Genomic DNA, 21,728 nt, shown 5'->3' with positions numbered 1-21,728 from the left:
TCACATCTTTTTCAGATATCTTTTGACAACATATTGATACAGTTCAAGTCAAGCTTGATAACATATAGTTTATATTTGACCTACAAAGTGTAAATCATGAAAAATGTCCTCATTTCCTGTAAGTCTTTGTTCCTATTATATCACAGTGGTAGTGCTATGTACCAAAATCCGAAATTACTCCACTTCATACAGCATTTCAATTTGCCCTACCACGAGCTAGTTAAACAAACACAAAGCCACGCTACACATGAAAACAAACCACATAGAATATGATTCATTTCTCACTTGTAAGTAATACACACATCCAGCAAGTTTGAAACCCACAACTCACCCTCCATCTTATTCTCACAAGGAGAGGAAGTTTCATTTGAGCTAAAACTCATTTGCTAAATCCCAGTCAACATGGTACTGATACTTTACTTTCAAAAATAATAAGGAAAGTGAAGTGAGGTAACTCTTGAACCTGTATAGGGAACAAAAGAACAAGCAGTAATGCACCAAGAAGTGAGGCAACACCCAATTGCTGGTAAAGAAGAACCATAGAAACGGTGATGCGAACTGGAGCTGACCATAAGGTATGAAGTGATTGGCATATTTGCTGTACAAGGAAAACAACAAATTAGTCACATAATCAAACAAATTAGGTTTTACAAACAGAAAAAACACTAAGAATATTTCTAATAGTACTCCTAAATGATCTGTAACATGGCGTTATCTACTTAGTTGTAACTGGATTGAATCTACTTGAAGTAGATTGTTAACATGCACAACTATATTTACATTACACGTAGATTTATGCACACTAACAGTTTTTCTGTATCTAAGTATTTTTAGAGTATTATTTATGTGTATATACACTAATAAAAAAAATTACTTGGACATCCAAAATGGCTACAGAAATAGAGTGATTTCACAAATATAAATAACCTGGATTTTCAAAAGCATCAGCTATGAAGTAAACTATATATACAAACTGAGAAATAGAAAGCAAACCTGAAGCGCCTCAGCATCAGTTGTCATCAAGTTGGTTATTTTCCCAGAGGCAAATTTCTTGCGAGCTTCATGAGTTAGCCTTAAAGATTTACGAAATACAGCGGCAATCTACAAAAAGTAATAAACATAAATATATATATATATATATATATAAGAACCATCAAAACCTTCAGCACTGACACAAAAATTTTCAAGTATGTGAGCACAAATTTCCTAGCCCAAATGGGGATCATAACATTATATAACTCCACTAACACCTAGCATATAATCCAGTAAAGCAACCTTCAAACCTAAGCATGAAAATATAAAAAGCAAGACCTTTAGACACGCAATTCTTGTCTTTAAGAAGTTAAACCCCATAACCGTATTGTAAATTCACAAAAACAATTACCAATCATGACCCAGCCCAAACCAACAAAATCTGTTGCCAAATTTAGGCATAGCTTAGCACAAGAACTGACCCAGACACATTGTTTCAGCTTAAGAAATTATAAAGGGAAAGATTTTTGAGAATGTTAGAGGATATGTTTGTAATTAGTAAAGTTTGTGAGGGTATAAGTGTCAAGTGTATGTAGTGTCTATATATATATGTTTGTACATCGTTTAAGAGAGAGAAGTATTTTTCCTCCATAAACATCTACATGGTATCAGAGCTGTAGTTTGAAGTGTTGGTGGTTTTCTGAGCTTTCCGATAAGTTTGTGGTGGTTAGTGGAAGCGTTTTCAGCGGCCCGTAGCTCTTTGAAGTGTTTTCTGGCTACTTTCCGATGTCATCTCCGGTATTGGGCACTAGGGTTAGACTCGCCGGCCTTTTCTGTGGTTACTGGCATAGTCATCGCCGCCGAGAAGGGCTTCTGTCGCCGGCCAAAGGTTGAAGTTCCTGGCTGTCTGGTTGCAGGTACAAGCTGTCTAATATTGAGTTTGAATAGCCAAAACCTAGATTAAGAATGTATTCCTATATGGAATAACACTATTTGGTAACATGTATAAGGTAAACCCAACTTACCTTATCCTTGCTTAGGAATAACCTATTTCCGTTTCATATTAGTTTTTGGAGCCAGTATCGCCGAAACCCGATGCAGGCCGAAATTCATCCGAAACAGGCCGGTTCAGGCCGAAACAAGCCCGATTTCGGCTCATACAGGCCGAAATTTTGTTCTTAAAGTTATTTTTCGGGTACTTGGGCTAAGTTTCTACATTTTTTGGTTGTGTTTCTTGGATTTTTCAAGTTGAATTGTGATTTTTCTAAGATATTGTGTGGAGTTTCAATCTCCAAGTTCAGTTGTGATATTTGTTTTCTGCATCCATGATAACTAAATTTGAGTCACAATTACATGATGCGGTTACCTCCTATGTTGCTCCTAGTGGCCAAGAAATGATTAGTATATCAAAGGATGAGTATGATAAGCTTTTGGGTCACACACGGGTTTCAACGTCCGCATGTCTTGCCTCATCCACTGAAGAGGCATTGATCCGTAGATCATTGATTCAAGAGCTAATGAACATCTGACTAGTTGGTCCTCTATCTTATCTAAGTTAGATACTGCGACATCTCCAAAAAGTATTACTCTCGCTAATGGTTCTCTTGCTAAAGTTACAGGCATTGGATCCACTAAGCTCACTGACTCTATATCCTTGTCATCTATTCTATATGCTCCTAATTGTCCCTTTAGTTTGCTGTCCATTTGTAAAATTACTCAAAGTCTTCAATGTTCAGTGACATTTTATCCCTCTTCATGTGTTTTTCAGGATCTCAAGACAGGAAACAAGATTGGTACGGGGCATGAAGCTGGTGGCTTGTATTATCTTGATGTTAAACAATCACCCACTCAAGCCTTACATCCTCTTCATCATCTGCTTATGAATGCCATTGTCGTCTTGGTCACCCCCCTCTTTCCCTTTTGAAGTGTCAAGTCAAGAATCTAGGAAATGTGTCTCCCATTCCTTGTGAAGCATGTCAAATTAGTAAACATCATCGTGTCTTTTATACCTCGAATTGATAAAAGAGCCTCGGGTCTTTTGAATTGGTTCACTCTGATATATGGGGACCAATCAACATTGAATCAAACACATTTCAGTATTTTGTCACATTTATTGATAACTACTCTCGTGTGACATGGGTGTTTATGATGAAGGCAAAATCTGAACTTCTTTCTATATTCAAAATGTTTTGGAAAGAAATTAAAACTTAATTTAATAAAAGGGTTCAGTTTTTGCATTCTGATAATGCTAGAGTATCTATCTAGTACCTTTGCAACTTACTTAAGTAGCAAAGGAATTGTTCATCAAATTTCGTGTTCTTATAAACCCCAACAAAATGGGGTGGCTGAACACAAAAATCGTCATGTTAGGTGTAACCTAAGCACTTTTACTACACATGCATGTTTCTAGACGATTTTGGAGTGATGGTGAACTTACTGCTTGTTACCTTATTAACCTTATGCCTTCATCAGTTCTCGACGGTTTCTCTCCTTTCTCCATCTTGTTTCATTCATCTCCACCATTTATGCTTCCTCCAAAAATCTTTGGGTATGTTTGCTATGCTCATAACCTTGGCCTGGGTCTTGTTAAGCTTGATCCTCGTTCTACCAAGTGTTTTTTTGTTGGTTATTCTCAGACTCAAAAAGGATATCGTTGTTATAGTCATGTTCTTAGATGCTACTTCATTAGTGTTGATGTTACCTTCTTTGAGTCCATACTCTATTTCTCTGACACAACATCGAGTGTTGAGTGTGATCCTCTACCATTACCTACTCTTACACTTTCTCCTACTGTCATTGGTCCTCCACCTCCACCCCCTCCCCCCATTCCTTTACAGGTTTACTCGTGTCGTTCACGACTGCCGGCTTCCATGCCTTCACCAACTGTGTCTCCATCTTCGAATCCTGCGTTACCTAGTACTTCAGACTCTCCACCTATTGCTCTCCACAAAGGTACTCGATCTTGTGTTACTCGACATCCAATTAGTCAATTTGTCTCATATCATGCCATATGTCCTCCATTCTCATGCTTTACCTCTCGACTTGTTGTTCCTAAGACAGTTCAGGATGCTTTATCCAATCCGGGATGGAGGACAGCTATGAAAAATGAAATGGATGCCCTTCATCATCATGAGACATGGGAACTTGTTCCACTACCACCTGATAAGCAACCTGTTGGCTGTAAATGGGTATATACAATCAAATTTCATCCTGATGGTTTGGTGGAACGTCTGAAAGCCCGTTTGGTTGCCAATGGTTACACTCAAACATGTGGCATTGATTATGAGGAGACTCTCCCCAGTGGCCAAAATCTCCTCAGTTCAAGTGTTGATCTCTCTTGTTGCTAATTTAGATTGGATTTTATTTCAGCTGGATGTTAAGAATACATTTTTATATGGAGAAGTTTATATGGAGCAACCACCTGGGTTCGTTGCTCAGGGGGAGCATCGAGGCATTGTATGCAAGTTAAAAAAGGCATTATGTGGTTTAAAACAATCTCCTCGAGCATGGTTTGGAAAGTTTTCTGATATATTGGCATTTGGTCTCCATGGATGCCAAATAGATCATTCGGTATTTCACCTACATAGTGATGTAGGTCACATTTTGTTGGTTGTATATGTGGACGACATTGTAATTACTGGGAGTGAATGTTGGAATTGCTAGGCTGAAACAATGATTACATTATCAGTTTCAGACAAAAGACTTGAGCAAGCTCAGATATTTCCTTGGAATTGAAGTCAATAGATCTAAAGAGAGTATCAACCTATCTCAGAGGAAATATGTACTGATCTTCTAGAAGAAACCGGCATGTTGGGTGCACGACCTATTGACACCCCTATGGACCCAAATCGTAAATTCTTGAAAGATGAAGGGGAGTTATTTGGAGATCCAGGTAAGTATCAAAGACTTGTTGAGAAATTGAATTATCTCACTATCACTAGACTAGACATCTCTTATGCAATGACTGTATTGAGTCAATTTTTACAAAAGCCTAGGGTCTCGCATTGGGATGCTATAATTCATATTCTTCATTATCTTAAGCGAGTACCTAGTCTTGGATTACTATATCGACCAAATAGACATTTTAGGGTTGAAACCTTTTCAAATGCAGATTGGGCAGGATCACCTTCAGATAGAAGATCTACTACTGGATATTGAACTTTTATAGGAGGTAACTTGGTTATATAGAAGAGTAAGAAACAAGCAGAAGTGGCTCAGTCTAGTGCAGAAGCTAAATACAGGCCAATGGCTCACACTACTAGTGAGCTAACATGGTTGCAACATTTCCTTCAAGAGATTGGGTCTCCAGCTCCTACCCCTCTCAAGTTATTTTGTGATAATCAAGCCGCAGTGCATATTGCCTCTAACCCTGTGTTCCATGAGAGGACTAAACATATAGAGATTGATTGTTACTTCATTCAAGACAAGTTACTAAGTGGTGACATTGTTACACCTTTTGTGAAGTCTGCTGATCAACTTGCAGATGTGTTTAGTAAGTTTTTGTGTTGGAGTCAGCTAAAACTTATCTATTTTAGACTGGGTTTATATGATATATATATATATATATATGCCCCAGCTTGAGGGGAAAGAGGATATGTTTGTAATTAGTAAAGTGTGTGAAGACATAAGTGTCAAGTGTATGTAGTGTATATATATGTTTGTACATCAATTAAAAGAGAGAAGTATTTTTCCTCCATAAACGTCTACAGACAACAACAGATGAGTATTAAAAGGAATGCTGAAACAGAGAATGAGTATGTTTTCATCAATGGAAAAAAAGCAGGCTCTAATAATGTCAAATACAATATTCACAAATGCCGAAGTACCAGGAAAAACATATTTGAAAAAATCATACTTAATAAATATCTGTGCATTTTCTCAAATAATTGAAAATAATTTCACAAATTGACAAATCCAGACAATAGAGATTCAAAGTGCAAAGTTGTAGATAGCATGCAATCATCCAATAATCAGATTGGCTGGTGAAATTGATTTCTACTACTTATTCCAAGAATGAACAAGACTCTCAGTATTTAAAAATGTTAATTTGCATCTTTTTTGGTCTAATTGAATCTATTGACATGGGAAGTACTATATGACAAGAATCCAGTCACTCAACAATATCTATCATTGGATAGTTCGATATGCAGTCTGTGGAAACATCTGTTGGACCCAATAAAGAGGGCAATCAGAAGACACTGTGAGATAAACATTTAAAAGCTCTCAAGAAACTAACTCAATGTCACTGAGTCTGATTACTGGCTTCCCCTGTGAATTTCCAATTCCTCTTTTTTCTTTCTACTTAGGTGGAGCAATCCGAACTCTCAACAGAATATAAAAGAGATTTTTATTCATGTGTAGACACCTTAATGAACTTATGTGGACACTCCTCAGCCAGTGAAAACTCTCTCAAATACACAATAAGATGTTGACCTGTTTTTATTTTCTTTGCTGATTCCTCTCAATTAAATTTTCCATGTTGCACTAAGTTACTTGCAGATGTATGCATGCAGTATGGGAACTCTTGGCGGTGAAAATCCATCCGAACAAGTAGGTCAATAGTGCAGCATTTAGGCTGTAACATTTTGCAACAAAAAAATCTTTAACCCAACAAGTGCTCTCCAAACCAAGCTAGATAGTCTCCTATCCCTAGGTTCATCAACCAAGCTGGACTTTGATTCTTATTATTCCTACTGGATATCAAAACCATAAGGATTTTTTCCAGCCATGCGTTTCCATATCATTCCCATATGACATAAGAACTCTTTGGTGGGCTAGGCCATTCCATCAAATCTTAAAGAAGGGGACCCATCTCATATTTCAGGGTCGGTGTGGTGATAGGCTTCACTTCTACTACTGCCTATGCCACCAAGCCCATGCTATAAATCTCCAATTTGCCAGCCAAATCCAAAAGCTGAATTTCAAGTTTTATACAACATCATCAACTATAATGACTCAAGGATGAAAGAAGCCACATCTAGGCCCATAACCCAAAAGGATTAGTCAAAGTTAAATTTGAGCTCTTTAAAATCATTATAAAGGACAAAAACTTCTCGATCCCAACAATGCATTATCTCATTCACCACCTTTCTATACTCAATCTACTATACAAGGTATTACATCAACCACTCACTCTTCCCAACTCTATCCCATAATTCCCCCATATACCCTTTCTCACCTGGAAGAAAAGTGAAGAAGCTACAGCCTGATAAAGTAGTGTTTGCCACTAGTTGTTAACATCATGGGACTAATGCAATAGAATAATCTTGAAAGGCATTCCAAAAGGCAGGCAAATCAACATAAGAAATATCTAAATAAGAACCAAAAACATTTCATAAGGATCAGGTTAAGAAAAAAACAAGGTTAAAAAAAATACCAAGGTTGATTTCAGTCGAAAACCAACACGCATCACATTCTGAAAATACTGAGCTTCACATAAGACACCAAAAACCTGGAACAAATTATATAATTCAGAAATTGTATGAGCTTCTTGATGAGTCAAATTTCAGCTTAATAACAAAGATGCAGGCAGAAAGAGGAGGGTTCCAATAGGATTAAAATGTAAATTAATCTCCTTTAAAATAAAATAAAGTGATTAGTAATCAGAAGGCCAAAGAATAAGATTGAATTAATGACTCAACATATTAGTCATAAGGAAGGTAACATTAAAATAAGAGAAAAAGGAACATAAGACAAGCACTCCATAGGTGCTTCTTCCAAGACAACTGTAGGAGATGCCCATAATATTCTCCAAACAAATACAAGGATGAAAAGTATCACAAGAGCCTACACAATCTCCAAAACCCATAACATATAGCCTCAATGAATTGAAAGCCCAAACTCGCAAAATACAGATTCCATAATGCTAAGGATAGCATAGTCAAATGGAGTTGGATAGACCCCATGGAGAGGGTAAAGAGGTAGCTAAAGATTGATTTGCAACTTCGGTTTCTATCAGAGGAATTGAAAGTTCAAACAAATATTTCCATAGATGAAAGACATCAGCAAAAGAGCTCTCTGAAAAACATAAAAGTGACCTCAAAAGGCAGTACGAACTGACTATTTTAGTTTACCAAAGTCCAAAGTTACAAGAAGAAACAAATTCTAAAGCTTCAAAATCTACATGTTTCAATTCTTTAAAGTGAGTTCAATGCTAACTGGATGCAGTGAACTACAAAGAAGTTGAATTTTGGTCCATCAAGTTTTAAGCCATATCAAACTGCCTTGGAAGCTCTTGATTTAGTTTGTAATCACATGTTAACATGTCACTGCATGAATGAGAAAAGGAAAGCTAAAAACAAAATCATTACAATGGCTCATGTCAATATACAAGGAAAGGGATCCACACCACACATATATTGATTAAAGCAGCAATACTTTGATTAGCATACATCATAGCTAAAGGTGGGCATACATAGATACTCCAGAACATTAAAATTAAAAAAAAAAAATAGGGAAGATTAATGCCATACCACTCCAGCAAATATTGAGAAGGCATAGATGTAACCGATCCATGCCGGACCCCCCCGTTGCATTGACTGCAGAGAATTCATCAAGTAAATTAAGTTCCATACTTTGGGGAAGACTAAGGTTTAAATGGTTATAGTCTTTCCTAGATCATTCAACAATGCTGTTGCATATAACTACATTTGTTTATTAATTTAAATTTATGCAGAAATTGTTTATCATTGTACCATTACTGCTGAAAAAGCATAGATCTGACCATCAAGTACCATCTTTAAATGTAAACTTCATGAAATAACACCTTAAGCATAATAAGTCCTCTAATTTCCCTCATAGCAATGCCCATATTCACATTGCCATGGACTTGAGTGAGTGGGCAATGCCTAGGAGGGTGGTGGATCTCCTTGCTAGTTGGAGAGGCCTTCCGGGTAATCGCCAAATTGCTGCAGCGTGGAATATGATTTGCTTACGTCTCAGAGTTTTGAAGATTGAGAGCGCTAGTTGGATGATCTTAGATGTTTCTTCTTCCATACTTTATTTTTGTGGGCTTCTGTCATTGTCCCCAATGGGACTAGTTCCAATGATTTTCTTGTATCCATTTCTTGATCCTAACTTGTAACTATGTGTTCTCCATATACACTTCTTGTGTACGGGGGCTTTGCCTATTTACTTGATTAAGCAAAATCTTATTTTACCTATAAAAAAAATAAAAAAATAAAAACTAAGAATACCGTGACCATAGATTAGATTTTCAATTGCAAAGTAAGATAACGGTTTTCTAAAATGAGAAAGAAAAAAACCTACATTTTCACCCTTATTAGCCAACCATCTACGCCTAATTCCCTTTGACTTCTTTATACAGGGGCAAGTGCAGGAATTGGTTTGGATTAGCATGTACAATGTCCTAAAAGCTTCACACTTACGTGTATACAGAAGCTCAAATCTGTGTGCCTATAGTAAAAATTCTATTCAACTGGAAATGATTTTAAACAGACAATAAGTTGGTAGGCCAGACGAGATAGAAAACTTGCTGAAAGCAGCACACAACGTGACAGCTTTCCAAAATAGTAAAAACAAAAAACATCAAATTAAGATGGGATAAATAATTCCCCACCCCTGCTCCCACCTCAATGTAACTTACCCCCTAAACTACCATTGACTTTGAAAAAAAAATATAAAACAACGAAACCACCCTTCAATTCATTGAAAAGGCTTCGTTTTAATATTAAGAACAATTTTATGTCTTTATATGAATATTTCAATTAAAGTCTATGACTAGTTTTCATGCATGGCCAAGTTCTCCACTTAAACCCAAAACATTAACTCCTAACTCCTATATAATTGGGTGAAAAAAGAGAATGGAATTAGGGTTGGAAAGGGCCCAAAAATCCCGATGCAAAGCAGGTCGGCTTCCAGCTTGAGTCAAGTAGATTAAAGGACAAGCAGTTGGTTTTGGGTATTGGAAGCCCATACCCCCCACCCTGCGCAACTGTCGTCAATGTAAATAATTTTTCAAGGGTTTCCAGATGCAAACCAGCTGCCTCCCACTCTTACACTCTTTGTCTCCCTCGCTTTATCTCTCACTCCCCTAAACTTATCATCCAATTGCACCCTCATTTCCACCACCAACACCATCTCTTTAAATCTGAATATGTTGCCCACAAGATTTCCCAGACCACAACTCTCACCATCCAAGGGCATTCCTCTCCCTCTCCAACTCTCTTCATAATGATAAAAGATTTCACACCCTACATGAGCTCTCTGAAATATTCCTTGTTTAATTTTCTGATAAAAGTTCGAGTTACATCCATCAAAACACATTTTGTATACCAAAAAATAGAAAACAGATTTCTAATATGATTTTTGAAACCATGTTTCCAGGAATAGCTTTCAGAAAACCGATTCAAGAGGCCTAAAGAGGATCGTATTCCAAATAACTTGAGCTAATCATAATATCAAACCATGTTTACAGGAATAGCTTTCAGAAAACCGATTCAAGAGGCCTAAAGAGGATCGTATTCCAAATAACTTGAGTTAATCATAATATCAGCATCATCAATAATGATGAGTAGTATTTAGTACTTTTTTTTTTTTTAATAAGTAAACGATAGTATTAATAGGAATAGGCATAGCCCAAGTACACAAGGAGGCATACAAGAGAGTAGTATTTAGTACTTAACCAATTTCAATAAAAATCTATCTATATTCATATACTCTATTGGACACATCATGTTGAGAATTGCAATTAAGTCCTTCCTAGGAACTAGAAATGGATACAGTTAAGAAGGCATAGCCCAAGTACACAAGAAGTATACGAAGAATACACCTAACAACAACTAGGAACTAGAAATGGATACAGCTAAAATATGAAAACTATACCCATTACAATCAGTGACAGATGCCCAAGACAATAGCTTACTAAAAAGGATTGATTTATCCAGCATTGAACAAAACAAAATTACCTGTAGGAGAAGATTTAAGACGAGAGGCCCCACAAATTGGGATGCATCATTGCCAACCTACAGAATTGATAAATATGTTTAAAGAAATGTAATTAAAATGGTGATAGATCGTTGTGCATGTCCATGTGCAGACGTGTTGGGGGGTGTGTAGAAAATTGAAGAATAGAATTTTACAAAAAGCATAAGCTTGTTACCTTCCAAAACCCTCCCCACCAAAACCTACAGGAAGCAAAAAGAGGACAATCATGAGATGCTCAGAAATAATAATGATATAGGAAGCAGATCAACATACACAAAGTAAAGTTATGAAAGTTTTCTATCTGCTTTATGTGAAAAGTAAAAGGGAGAAGTGCAGTTTTGACCACAGCATTTTTCTTCCAGATTTCTTTACTTCACAAAAAAGAAAATACTTATAGATTTCTTCCATATTAGGACTCCAGCTCCCACAATATCAATTTCTAGATTATTTGTACAGCCATTCTTCTACTTGACTAACACCATTAGAATCAGAACATGGAAAGGAAAAAATTTACATGAGCATTTAAGACCAGCTATTGCAACGACCCAAGAAAGCCCAAGTCACATATGGACTTATACTCCAAAATGTCTAGTCAATCTTACAATTTGGGTCCTTCAGAATCCTCATAAACAACAAAAACTTCTCCCTCCTAAGCAATGTGGTATCCCATAATCCATTCACCACATCCCTATACTCAATCCAAGATATTACAATCTCTCCCCTAATATCTCTGGCGTCCTCATAAGGAACCAATAAAATAACAAAAAAGTAAGGTAATTAGGTGTAAATGATGGTAATTAGGAACATGCAAAAGTGGCCTGCCAAGAGTAAAGGAAATTATTCAATTATACAGGTAATAGATGTTACAATGGGAGTCCCTTAGGATCATTATTAAAGATAAGAACTTTTCCCTACCAACGAATGTGAGATCTATTCATCACAGAAGTCTCCATTTGAGGTATTATAGCTATGATTTATGATATTCAGAGTCAGGAAGCTTGATTGCATCCATGACATGTTTGAATAACTTGAGTAATTCAATTAACTCAAGCTTCAATGTATTAACCTATATTAGCAACAATGAAGGAAAAAAAATCACTCGGGTAATAAGAGATCCAATCAGCACTAATCTGGTTGGGTCACATTAGCCAATTCTCAAATCTTCCAATAAAGTGCCAGTAACCATTCCTTGCCAAAGAAATAAGTAAAACGTTATGCAAGACAACAGCAAGTACAAGCTGCTCTTACTCCATTATAACCATATCATCAGTTGTATATCCTAGTATTTACCTTCCACCAAGGCTGCTATTTAAAGCTCTTAAAAGCCACGGCTTAGGCTTTTGAGATTCCTCAGCCCAACATCTCTGGAACCTACAAAGTTAAATAAAAAAAACCGTAATAAACTAGACAAAAAGTCATGAAGAAAGCCAATTCAAAAGAAAAGAACCACATACTTATTTTTCAATGTTTCAGTCCGATCCCAAGTATCTAATTTCCACACATCTTTCTCTGTGAGAGGTCTTTCATAGCCTAGCTTCATTATAGGATTCATCCATGAAAAAAAAATTTCTGACAGAAAAACAAGAAACCAGAATTAGTTTGCAAAGCAGCTCAACCATACCAAGATCAATTCAGACCCAGACCGAATTAAAGAAAATTGTGTCATCACACCATGATACACTAAGCATGCATGGGAAAAAAACAAGGTAGGGAAAAGACAACTGGAAAGATCAAAATACTACACCCCAATATCTACCTTTTAAGAAAATTAGGTGTGAAATTTTTTTTTTTTTTTTATCAGTAATTAAGTATGAAAGTAATTTTTTTTTTTTATAAGTAATAATCTTTAATGAATAGAATGAAACTAGGCAATGCCCAAGCACATAGGAGTATACAAAGTGAGAGTATGAAAGTAATTAAAACAGGTTTTTTAGGTAATCATTAACTAAAACAATAAAAAAGCATTCCGTATGATGATTACTGTTAAATAGAACAGTGTAGTGAAGTCAGTTTGAACAGACAAAATGCGCCGGTTTGTGATTGGCAGACCAAGCATCGTACACCATTGATGATTTGGGTTCTAATTCTAAGAATAAGGATTTCTGTATCCATTCAACGCTTCATAATATTTGAGATTTTCTAAACGAAAGTCATTCATGTCATATCAATTGACAATGTGACATATACATACTTGAAAATACACTGCCACGCCTCTCAGGACATTCGTAATCTCCACCAGGAAGTTCAGAATATGCAGCATCATCAACTGATTCAGTCCGAATTGGTGTATAACCAGGATAGGGATCCAAATGAGGAACATATCCAAGTAAAAGTATTCCAAACAAAACCTGCATTAAAAAAAATAATACTGGTTGGTACTCATTTTTACTTTGATAAGTGAATTTTATCCCGAAGAAAAGAAAATGCCAGTCAAAGTACACACAAAGTAGAGAGAAACAATAGACATATCAAAATTACCTTGGAATGCTTTGTAATGTAACATAGATTATACATGGAATACCTTTTTTATATAGGTAAAAGTAAAATTTTATTGATATAAAAGGCATTGCCTAAGTACACCAGTAGTATACAACTAGCATGCCTAATTACAACTAGGTACTAGTGAGAGATACAAGCAATTCATGAAGAATGTGTGTGTTACAAATAATGGCCAAAGCCCAGGAAAGTAAAGCATTATAGAAACTTTACCGTAGGGCTCGTGATACTACCCGTTCTTATTCTTTCCTAGGCCTTGTACTAAGGTCGTTTTTCACCATCTTTGAGTATATATAATACATAGACATTTAAATGTGAGTGTGTCAGGCATAACATATAATGGAAGATTACATGAGAATCCAAGACCGTCAAGAAATTAGGACTGATTTTTCTATTTGTATTTTCAGTTTTTATTATAACTATAATCCCAAATGAAGCTGATTTTGTTTCATTTTTTAATTTCATTTCTTATTCTAGTCATGGGTGTTTTGAATACTCTCTTTTCAGGCTTCGGTCTTTCAGTCATTTAGATTTACTTCAGATTTTCTATAAACTCATAATATTGCAGCCATCAGGGAGATTTGGAGTTTGAACAAGAAATTTTAGATCATTTTTTTCTCTTCACCAATTCTTTAGCATCCTTGAGAATCAACAAAGATTTGCTACTCTAGTTCCTACAAATCTACAGGATTAAATGAGGTAGCTGCAATTTTTTTCTTTTATCTACCCTTTCCCAACCCATGCCTGAATATATGTGATATTTGCCTTGAGTGTGCTAGTGTGTCTGTGTGTATGCTTCATTTCATTGAACAAATCTAGCTTGACATTATTTAACTCCAAAAAGTAACAAAGTGGTAAAGCTAATTACCAGAATCAGTCCAAACAATTTTTTTGGAGATGAGGAACCAAGAGACCATGCAAACACAATGTCTTTTACCCAGTTAAGCCCCAGACCCATGTAGCGCACCCAAATCACACGGATCAGATAAATCATTGAGTTTTCACCAATGGAGCATGACCCCTATAAGTTTTTTGCACCCAAGAGTTTTCAACCCTAGAACTTGGGAAATCATAGCTCCAAGGCCAAGGCCCTTACCACTTGAGCCAACTGGGGGTGGCTACAGACACAATCCAAATACTTGCAAGCTCTTTAATGCAATGCATATATAAGTAAGGTTTGAAATTTCAAAAAAAAAAAACAGTGTAAAGGCTAGTGAGAACTCAAGAGCTACCAACCTGGACTACAACCTCACTGATATATAAATACAGAACGGACCTGCACAGAGAACAAACACTTTCAGTTGTCTTTCCACCACCAACCTTTGCAAAGCATACTGAAGAAGATAATGCATTGGTCTTCTTCAATCCAATAATTGAATCTGAGCGAACTACCATTGCACTACATCATTCATATGATCCCACGCCAATTTTGACTATACTCATACAGAATATTAATTTAACTAGAATGAAAGCTAGAAATATAAGTAAGACTTTTTTTTTATAAGAAGAAACATAAGAACATACGCAAAATCCATACTTCAATAAATACAGATATTTTCATGTGTTTATGCCAGAGAGACAGACAGACAGAATATTAAAATGAAGTTGTATTATCACTGGCCAAGGAGGTATCCAGTTCAAGTAACCAGAGAAACGCAAACCTATCATAAAACTCCTGTGCTGAAAGAACAAGATTGAGCATTACAACATCCCCAACTAGAGCATAAATGACTCCAAATCTGACAAACCATCGAACCTCACGGATGTAGACTTTAGTTTCTACACCGATCAGGACCAGCATAGAGCACCACGCAAGAGCCTCAATGAGTAGAGAAACAGTCTGCCAACAAATGATCAATATAAAGATTTTGAAGTAGACTAAAGAAATAATGGCAGGAGTTGAGAAACGCCAAATGTGCTTAAAATATCCATAATTTCTTGAACTAATCTAAGTTTCAATGTACAAAACATCCAAATTAAACTAATAAAGAAACCAAAATCAAATGTATTCAAACATACGGTGACCAATTGAGATAATGTAATTTTCAAAACAACAAAAAAAATCAGATATAATGATTTAAAAACTCCCACAAACCATCTGATTTGTCTTCTCTCGAAAACAAATTAGATTGTACACCACATGCATATGGTTAGGTCTATGCGTACGCGTACCAAAATTTGAATTCCATATGTTTTGTGTGCGCCAAATAGAAGAGGCAGGTGAAACCAGGAAAAAAAATTTCAAATAAAAAAAAGGGCACAAGCCATTAAACAATCAAAAGAATGAGCTCACCTCAAATGGCGCAAGGCCAGTCTGCCCATCCAAATTTAAGACTGAAATTCCCATAAATAATCTAAACAAAGGCTCGGCAGTACAATAAGCAGCCAATAAACCCAAAACATAATTATAAAACTTCGACCTCAGACAGAACCTCTGGACTTTGAAATCCTTCTTGATCCTCCATACCCGGTAGCAGCACAGACCCAGAACAACCAAATGAGAAATGCAGACTACAAGAGAGTCAACTGCACACGGTGTGTATTGCCCAAATGCATTCTCCACAGCCCTTGCCCACACCCCATTTTTCACCGGCCGACAATACCAAACCAATGGCTCAAAAGCCATTTCTGAATAACTCCTCCACAAGAACAAGCTATTTGCTTAGACGTACATAATCAGAAATACTCCCCTTTTCTCCTGCCGAAAGAGTCTTTCCCAACTGATATGAGTCCGATGCTTCTAAGTTCTACACTGAGCTAGTCCTGCAATAAGATTCAACCAAGTTCATCCTCAAAGGAGAGACTAACAGCCAAAGAGACCACTCCCAATCCCACAGAAAAAAAGTAAACGGGAGAAAAACAAACTTTTGACTCAAAACTGAGCCTAGTACATGGGTTGGTTTAGTTGGAATGATTTACATGCTACGTTTCCTGGAGTTTTGACGGTTTGGAAAATTCCTAGTCCAGGAAAAGGGAGTAAGACTTGCGAAAGCAAACTACACTATCCGTAAAATTGAAACAACCCTGAGTCTAATTCTTGGGCGTCAGAATTTCAATTCGAACAAAATAAAACTATTCTAAATTCTATTGACGTAATAATCTGGAGAACTGCTTAGAAATAACAGAACTACCTCTTCCCTTGTATTAGTCGTTTATAAAAGTCTCACTCTAAAAGTCAAGAAAAAATTATCTTCCAGTTCCCAATATGTAATTAATCTCATTTAAATCTGCAATTGCTTTTCATTCTTGCTCATTTTCTCAGTGACCGAATTGAGCATAAAACCAACAGTTTGGGGTGAGAAGAAACAAAGAAAGGGAACAAAATATCATCTATGTTCGAGTGAATAAAACACGTAACAGAACTCACACACAAAAATAAACCCGTCGTACCTTTCAACCCATTGCTTATCTTTTACACTCAAACTGTGCATAAACCAAACAAGAAAACAAAATCCTAGAACCCAAAAATAACAAAAAATAAACTTTACGCTTCATCGCAGTCCACGATTTTCTCAGATCAGAAAAAAGAAAGAAAAGAAGAAGCGTATGAACGAAAAGCTCTTTTGGGAGAAAAATCCCCGGAAAAAGGTTTGAGAAAAAGAACGGCGGACCTGTCGTCTCTGGAACCGAGGGAATGTGATAGAGAGAGATAGAGAGACAGACTGGGCATCGGAATAAATTCGCAACCAACCAGATACTTGTGGGTGGACTCGGGACAGCAACGCAAGGTTGTTTGAAGCAGCCCTGCGTCGTCACCGCTTACGATAAAAATAAAATAAAATAAAATAAATATACTATTTTATTTATTTAAGAGTTTATTAGAAGACTGAGTTTGGTATGGGTTATAAACTTATAGTAACGATGAATTGAGTCTAAAATTAAAGAAAATATTATTCTAATATTATTTTTATTATAAAATTTAAAATTATTATATTTTATATTAAATTTTAAACTATATATAATAATTAAATAAAATAAGACAAATAATAAATATAATATAATTATTTATTATATTTTAAATAAAAATTTAAAAAATTTATAATAATTAAATAAAATAAAAATTTTATATCTCCTCCCACCTCTTGTACCTGCGCGGGCCATTTTGGGAGATTTTCAGATCTTGAGTTTGTCACTCTGTAAATAATGTGAACACTGGGCTTGGGTTGGTGTGGGGGACCGTTCGTGGTCACGCCATTGGCTGCTCAGATTGCTCAGGAAAATGTCGGGATTTCCAATAATCCTGTAAAATGCATCCTGTGAAATGCATCTTGCACTACTGATATTGCTCAATCATTCGCTTCGATTCTGATATGACCAGTGGTTAGAAAAGCTGCACATCATCTCCTGCCGTCTAATAACAATTTGTGATTTTTAACATTTTATTTAAATATATATATTTATATATTAATACATATTTAAATATAATAAATGATAAATATACCTTTATTTCACTTCCCTTCATAATATACACATTATGTTATTGCACAAAAACCTAACTTCATTTATTACACCGTTTGTCATGAAGAAATAATTCTTGAAAATATTACCACCAATGAGAAATATACAACACATAGAAAGGTGGCAGTGCACTTATCGACACATTATTTTAAGAATAATACTGTATTTACAAAAGAATTATATAAAACAGTCTCATAAATTAACGTAATTTCATTTAATTTGTTAGACTTATCATATAATAAAAGTAATTTTATAATCTATTAAACCACAATCAAGTATATTAATTTATAAAATTATTTTTATATAATTTATTTATGACTAGAGTATTTCCTTTGTTCCAATGTGATCCGAAAGTTGTATTCTATTTTTTTAAACCCTTAAATATTTAAAAATTAATAATTCTCAACATCAATAAAAAATTATTTTCTTAATTATTAAATCAAAAAAAATGTCTCGAAACCACCTCTCATTGGCCGAAGCATTTTTCAATATAGAAATAGAAAGCATAAATGATAATTAAATACTTTACCAATAATTAAATACAAGTCTTTGAGGATTATGATCAAGATTCAAGAACATTGGTCAAGTTTCTTTCTAAAGTTTTTCAACTCATAGGAATAATCGAGTACAAGGCCTTTATATCAAAGTTAAATAGATGCGATTGAGTTGTAACTCGAAAGGTATGTCTTCCTTTTATTCTTTTACAGTAATGTGTAAAGTCCATCACATCATCCAAAAAAAATTTTACAACTCGGACAGTCAATTGAACGAAATTCCCACGCATTTTGGGAACTTGTACTTTATGCACATGCTCATTTTTAAGGATAAGGCCATGTACTTCCATGCACATTTGTACAAGCTGTCGCTCCCATCCTCAAATCTGTAAATGCACACTTTTCATGGGGACGTCCTTTACACTTTCTCCTACCCCTGGGGAGTCAAATATCATTTGCCATCAATGCTCAATAATTTTTTTGATTCACGTAATATTTTTATCTTATTTTATTATTAAAATTTTTATATAAAATATAATAAATAATTTAACATTTTTAAATTTTAAAATAATAATAATATTTTATTTAATTTTTATTTAAAATTATTTTATCTCATCTTTAAATCCAAACGAGATCCAAATTATGAATGTTAGCCTCTATATGATATCTTTAAACCTTTTTTTTTTACCTCTTTTCTCTTATTCAATTTTTGACACTACTCAAAAATAGTGCAGAAATAGAAAGGGAGCTCTGCATGTATATATGTTGTATTGATTATTCTTTATTTATTGTTTTATATAGTAAAAATATTTCGCTTTAAAAGATTATTTAGTTTTAGAATGTGTACATTTTACTTATTATTTTTAAAAAAATGTACGATAATTATTAAAAAATAATATTTTAAATTTATTTATCGAAAAATGATGATAAGGATAGATGAGAAGACAAGTCAGAATTGTTTTAGACCAAGTCATGCTGGGATGCCTAATCCCACAACCACTACTACTGTAATATAATTTTCAGAGCATTATTAAATGTCGATTTGGTCGAAACTTGGCTCAGAAGAAACAGTGGGGAAGAATCGAGCGAAGTGACTAAAGGCGTGTTTGGTTATTAAGTTTAATTCAACTTAACTCAATTTATTTCATCTAATTATTATAATTTTTTTAATTTTTAATATAAAATATAATAAATAATTTAATTTTTTAAAATCTTAATTTAACATTTTAAAATTTTAAAATAATAATAATATTAAAAAATAATATTTTAAACTTTCATCTTAATTCATTCCAACTCAACTTATTATCTAAACCGAAAAGTAGAACTTCGCTAAATCACAGGAAAATTTATTTATTTAAAGGAATAAATCAAATAAAAAATACAAGTGAAAGAAAAGTGTTGAGTTGAAGATTTGGTTAGACGGTTAGGAATGACTGTTAGGAAACAGCTTCAATCATTCACCCTCAACGGGCGGCCCCGATAAAGAAATTAATTGCTTCAAAAGTCTACTTTCTGATTGGTCTGAAAATGAACCGACAACAATATTAATAAACAAAGAAAATTGATTCAAATGCAAATATTTTGCAACTACTTTATAAATTTACATGATATTTTTGAAATATTAAAATTAATTTTTAATGTAGTGGTATGATTGTGTTCATTAATAAAAAATAAATTATAAAAAAATCTAAATATATCATTATTCATGAATAATAAAAGCAACAATAAACCCCGTCAAACCCTACAACTTCTACATGGTAGTTAGAGGGAAATGTTTATCCTATCTAGAAAAGTCACTGAAAAAAAATTAGTAATAGTGTTTTTTATTTAATAATTAAATAAATATATAAATTTTTGAAAAAATAAAAATACTTGAGAAAATATATAAAATAAAAAAAATCAATTTTATACTTCCCTGATAGAAACTGTCAAAACCCATCGCAATGGGCTCGCAGTCCCCTTTGTAGACATCGAAGGGTACAATGCCACTTTTTGTGGCAAAGCCTTATGAGTTGACGGCCCCTTGGTGATTCACCGAAACCTCAAAGTTGGTGGAGTCAGGTGCTTTGAAAGAAGATTTGAATGACCTCAAGTCCGCGAAAGTGATAACCAAGGCCAAGGGATACCTTGAAGAACTAAGATTCGTCATAGACCTCAGGGGATCCAGATCCCAAGACCCTAGAAGGTCCCTCCGAACGAGATGAACGAGAACCTCAAGAAACAAAACAGAATGTGTTCTAGGGTGCCATTAAAGGAGGAATGAGACAGATATGGAAAGAGTTTGAAGGTGAATGAAAAGAAAGTGAACATAGAAGAAAAGAAACAAGAGGAAACAAACAAGGGACACAACAGGAGCGAGCGAATAAAAAAGCAAGAAGGTAAAAGCAATGGGTTTAAATAGGCAACTATGGCAATTGAGATGCCCAGGTAGGAGAGTTATATGTGTCATTAGGAATGAAACAACAGAGACAGATCTCGCAATTTCCGCTACACAAAGGAGCAATATGATCAAGCTGTCAGATGCAATCCTCAATGTAGCAAAACAGATAGATGCACATGACAAGCAACCCACACATGAAATGTTATAAGCCATCAAGCACAAAAGAATTTAAAAAAATAAAATAAAATTGGGAGGGGGGAAGAGGAAGTAAGAAAAGTACATGTGCAATAGGAATTGACGTTGGAACTTAAATAAATGTTTGCATCCTTTATCGGGCTAGGCCTAACTGGGAGGGATGTAAATATCCCTCCCAGGTCGGGCCGAGTTTATCCTAGCGGCCTAGTGATCAGCAGTACAATCAGGCCATGAATTGGCCCAGGGCTTGCTCGGGAAATTGATTGATGTGGAAAGATAAGACATCACTTACTCTAATACTACCTTGCAAATGCATGCCGTGACAAAACCACGCCGCATTTAAGGATCCAATACATGACATAGACTGAGATCATGGCAAAACCTCATGTTCCTAACAGAGCGCACAAAAGGTAGCCGCAACCACCCCTGCCACTAAGGTGTGGCTCGAGAAGGCCACGTCACATTAAAGTTGATAACGTGGTATCCCATACGGGAGACAGGGGCCTCTAACATGGGGCACATGGTACCATCTCAAGAAGCAATATACAAGTCATGCGCCATGTTAGAATTTGGGAATTATGATCTCTAACTTACTAGTATTCTCCCCAAAAAATATAAAACTAACTTAGGCATCGGAGATAACCATTCAACCTCGAGCCTCTCTCATCTTCTCTATATTGTAGGTAATTGAGTCTAGTACCCTCTGTGTGAAACACGTCGTCAACAACTAATAAAGTCATCGAATTTAAAATCTCTATATTTTTATATAAGATGATTTGATTTAAAAA

At 35.2% G+C, this 21,728-nt stretch overlaps 1 protein-coding gene across 2 annotated transcripts in view; it reads right to left on the bottom strand.

Moving 5' to 3' along the window:
- The window catches only part of LOC122276093 (ABC transporter C family member 2-like), a 45,397-nt gene extending 28,215 nt beyond the window's left edge, over positions 1-17,182 (bottom strand). The window contains exons 1-13 of one of the 2 annotated variants that reach the window (XM_043085556.1): positions 17,025-17,182; positions 15,707-16,176; positions 15,075-15,253; positions 14,650-14,689; positions 13,109-13,265; positions 12,372-12,486; positions 12,208-12,288; positions 11,093-11,117; positions 10,899-10,955; positions 8,445-8,510; positions 7,349-7,423; positions 994-1,101; positions 464-598 (exon numbers count right to left, since the gene is read on the bottom strand). In XM_043085556.1, the coding sequence (XP_042941490.1) occupies positions 464-598; positions 994-1,101; positions 7,349-7,423; positions 8,445-8,510; positions 10,899-10,955; positions 11,093-11,117; positions 12,208-12,288; positions 12,372-12,486; positions 13,109-13,265; positions 14,650-14,689; positions 15,075-15,253; positions 15,707-16,039 (1,371 nt within the window). In that variant the 5' untranslated portion in view covers positions 16,040-16,176; positions 17,025-17,182. The other variant, XM_043085557.1, reaches the window with a different exon arrangement.
- Between the last annotated feature and the right edge of the window lie 4,546 nt (positions 17,183-21,728).

The sequence above is a fragment of the Carya illinoinensis genome, chromosome 9 (genome assembly GCF_018687715.1).
Source record: "Carya illinoinensis cultivar Pawnee chromosome 9, C.illinoinensisPawnee_v1, whole genome shotgun sequence".
In the NCBI taxonomy this organism is placed as follows: domain Eukaryota; kingdom Viridiplantae; phylum Streptophyta; class Magnoliopsida; order Fagales; family Juglandaceae; genus Carya; species Carya illinoinensis.
Note: the sequence above shows the minus strand (reverse complement) of the source record. Positions and strands in the feature narration are given on the sequence as shown.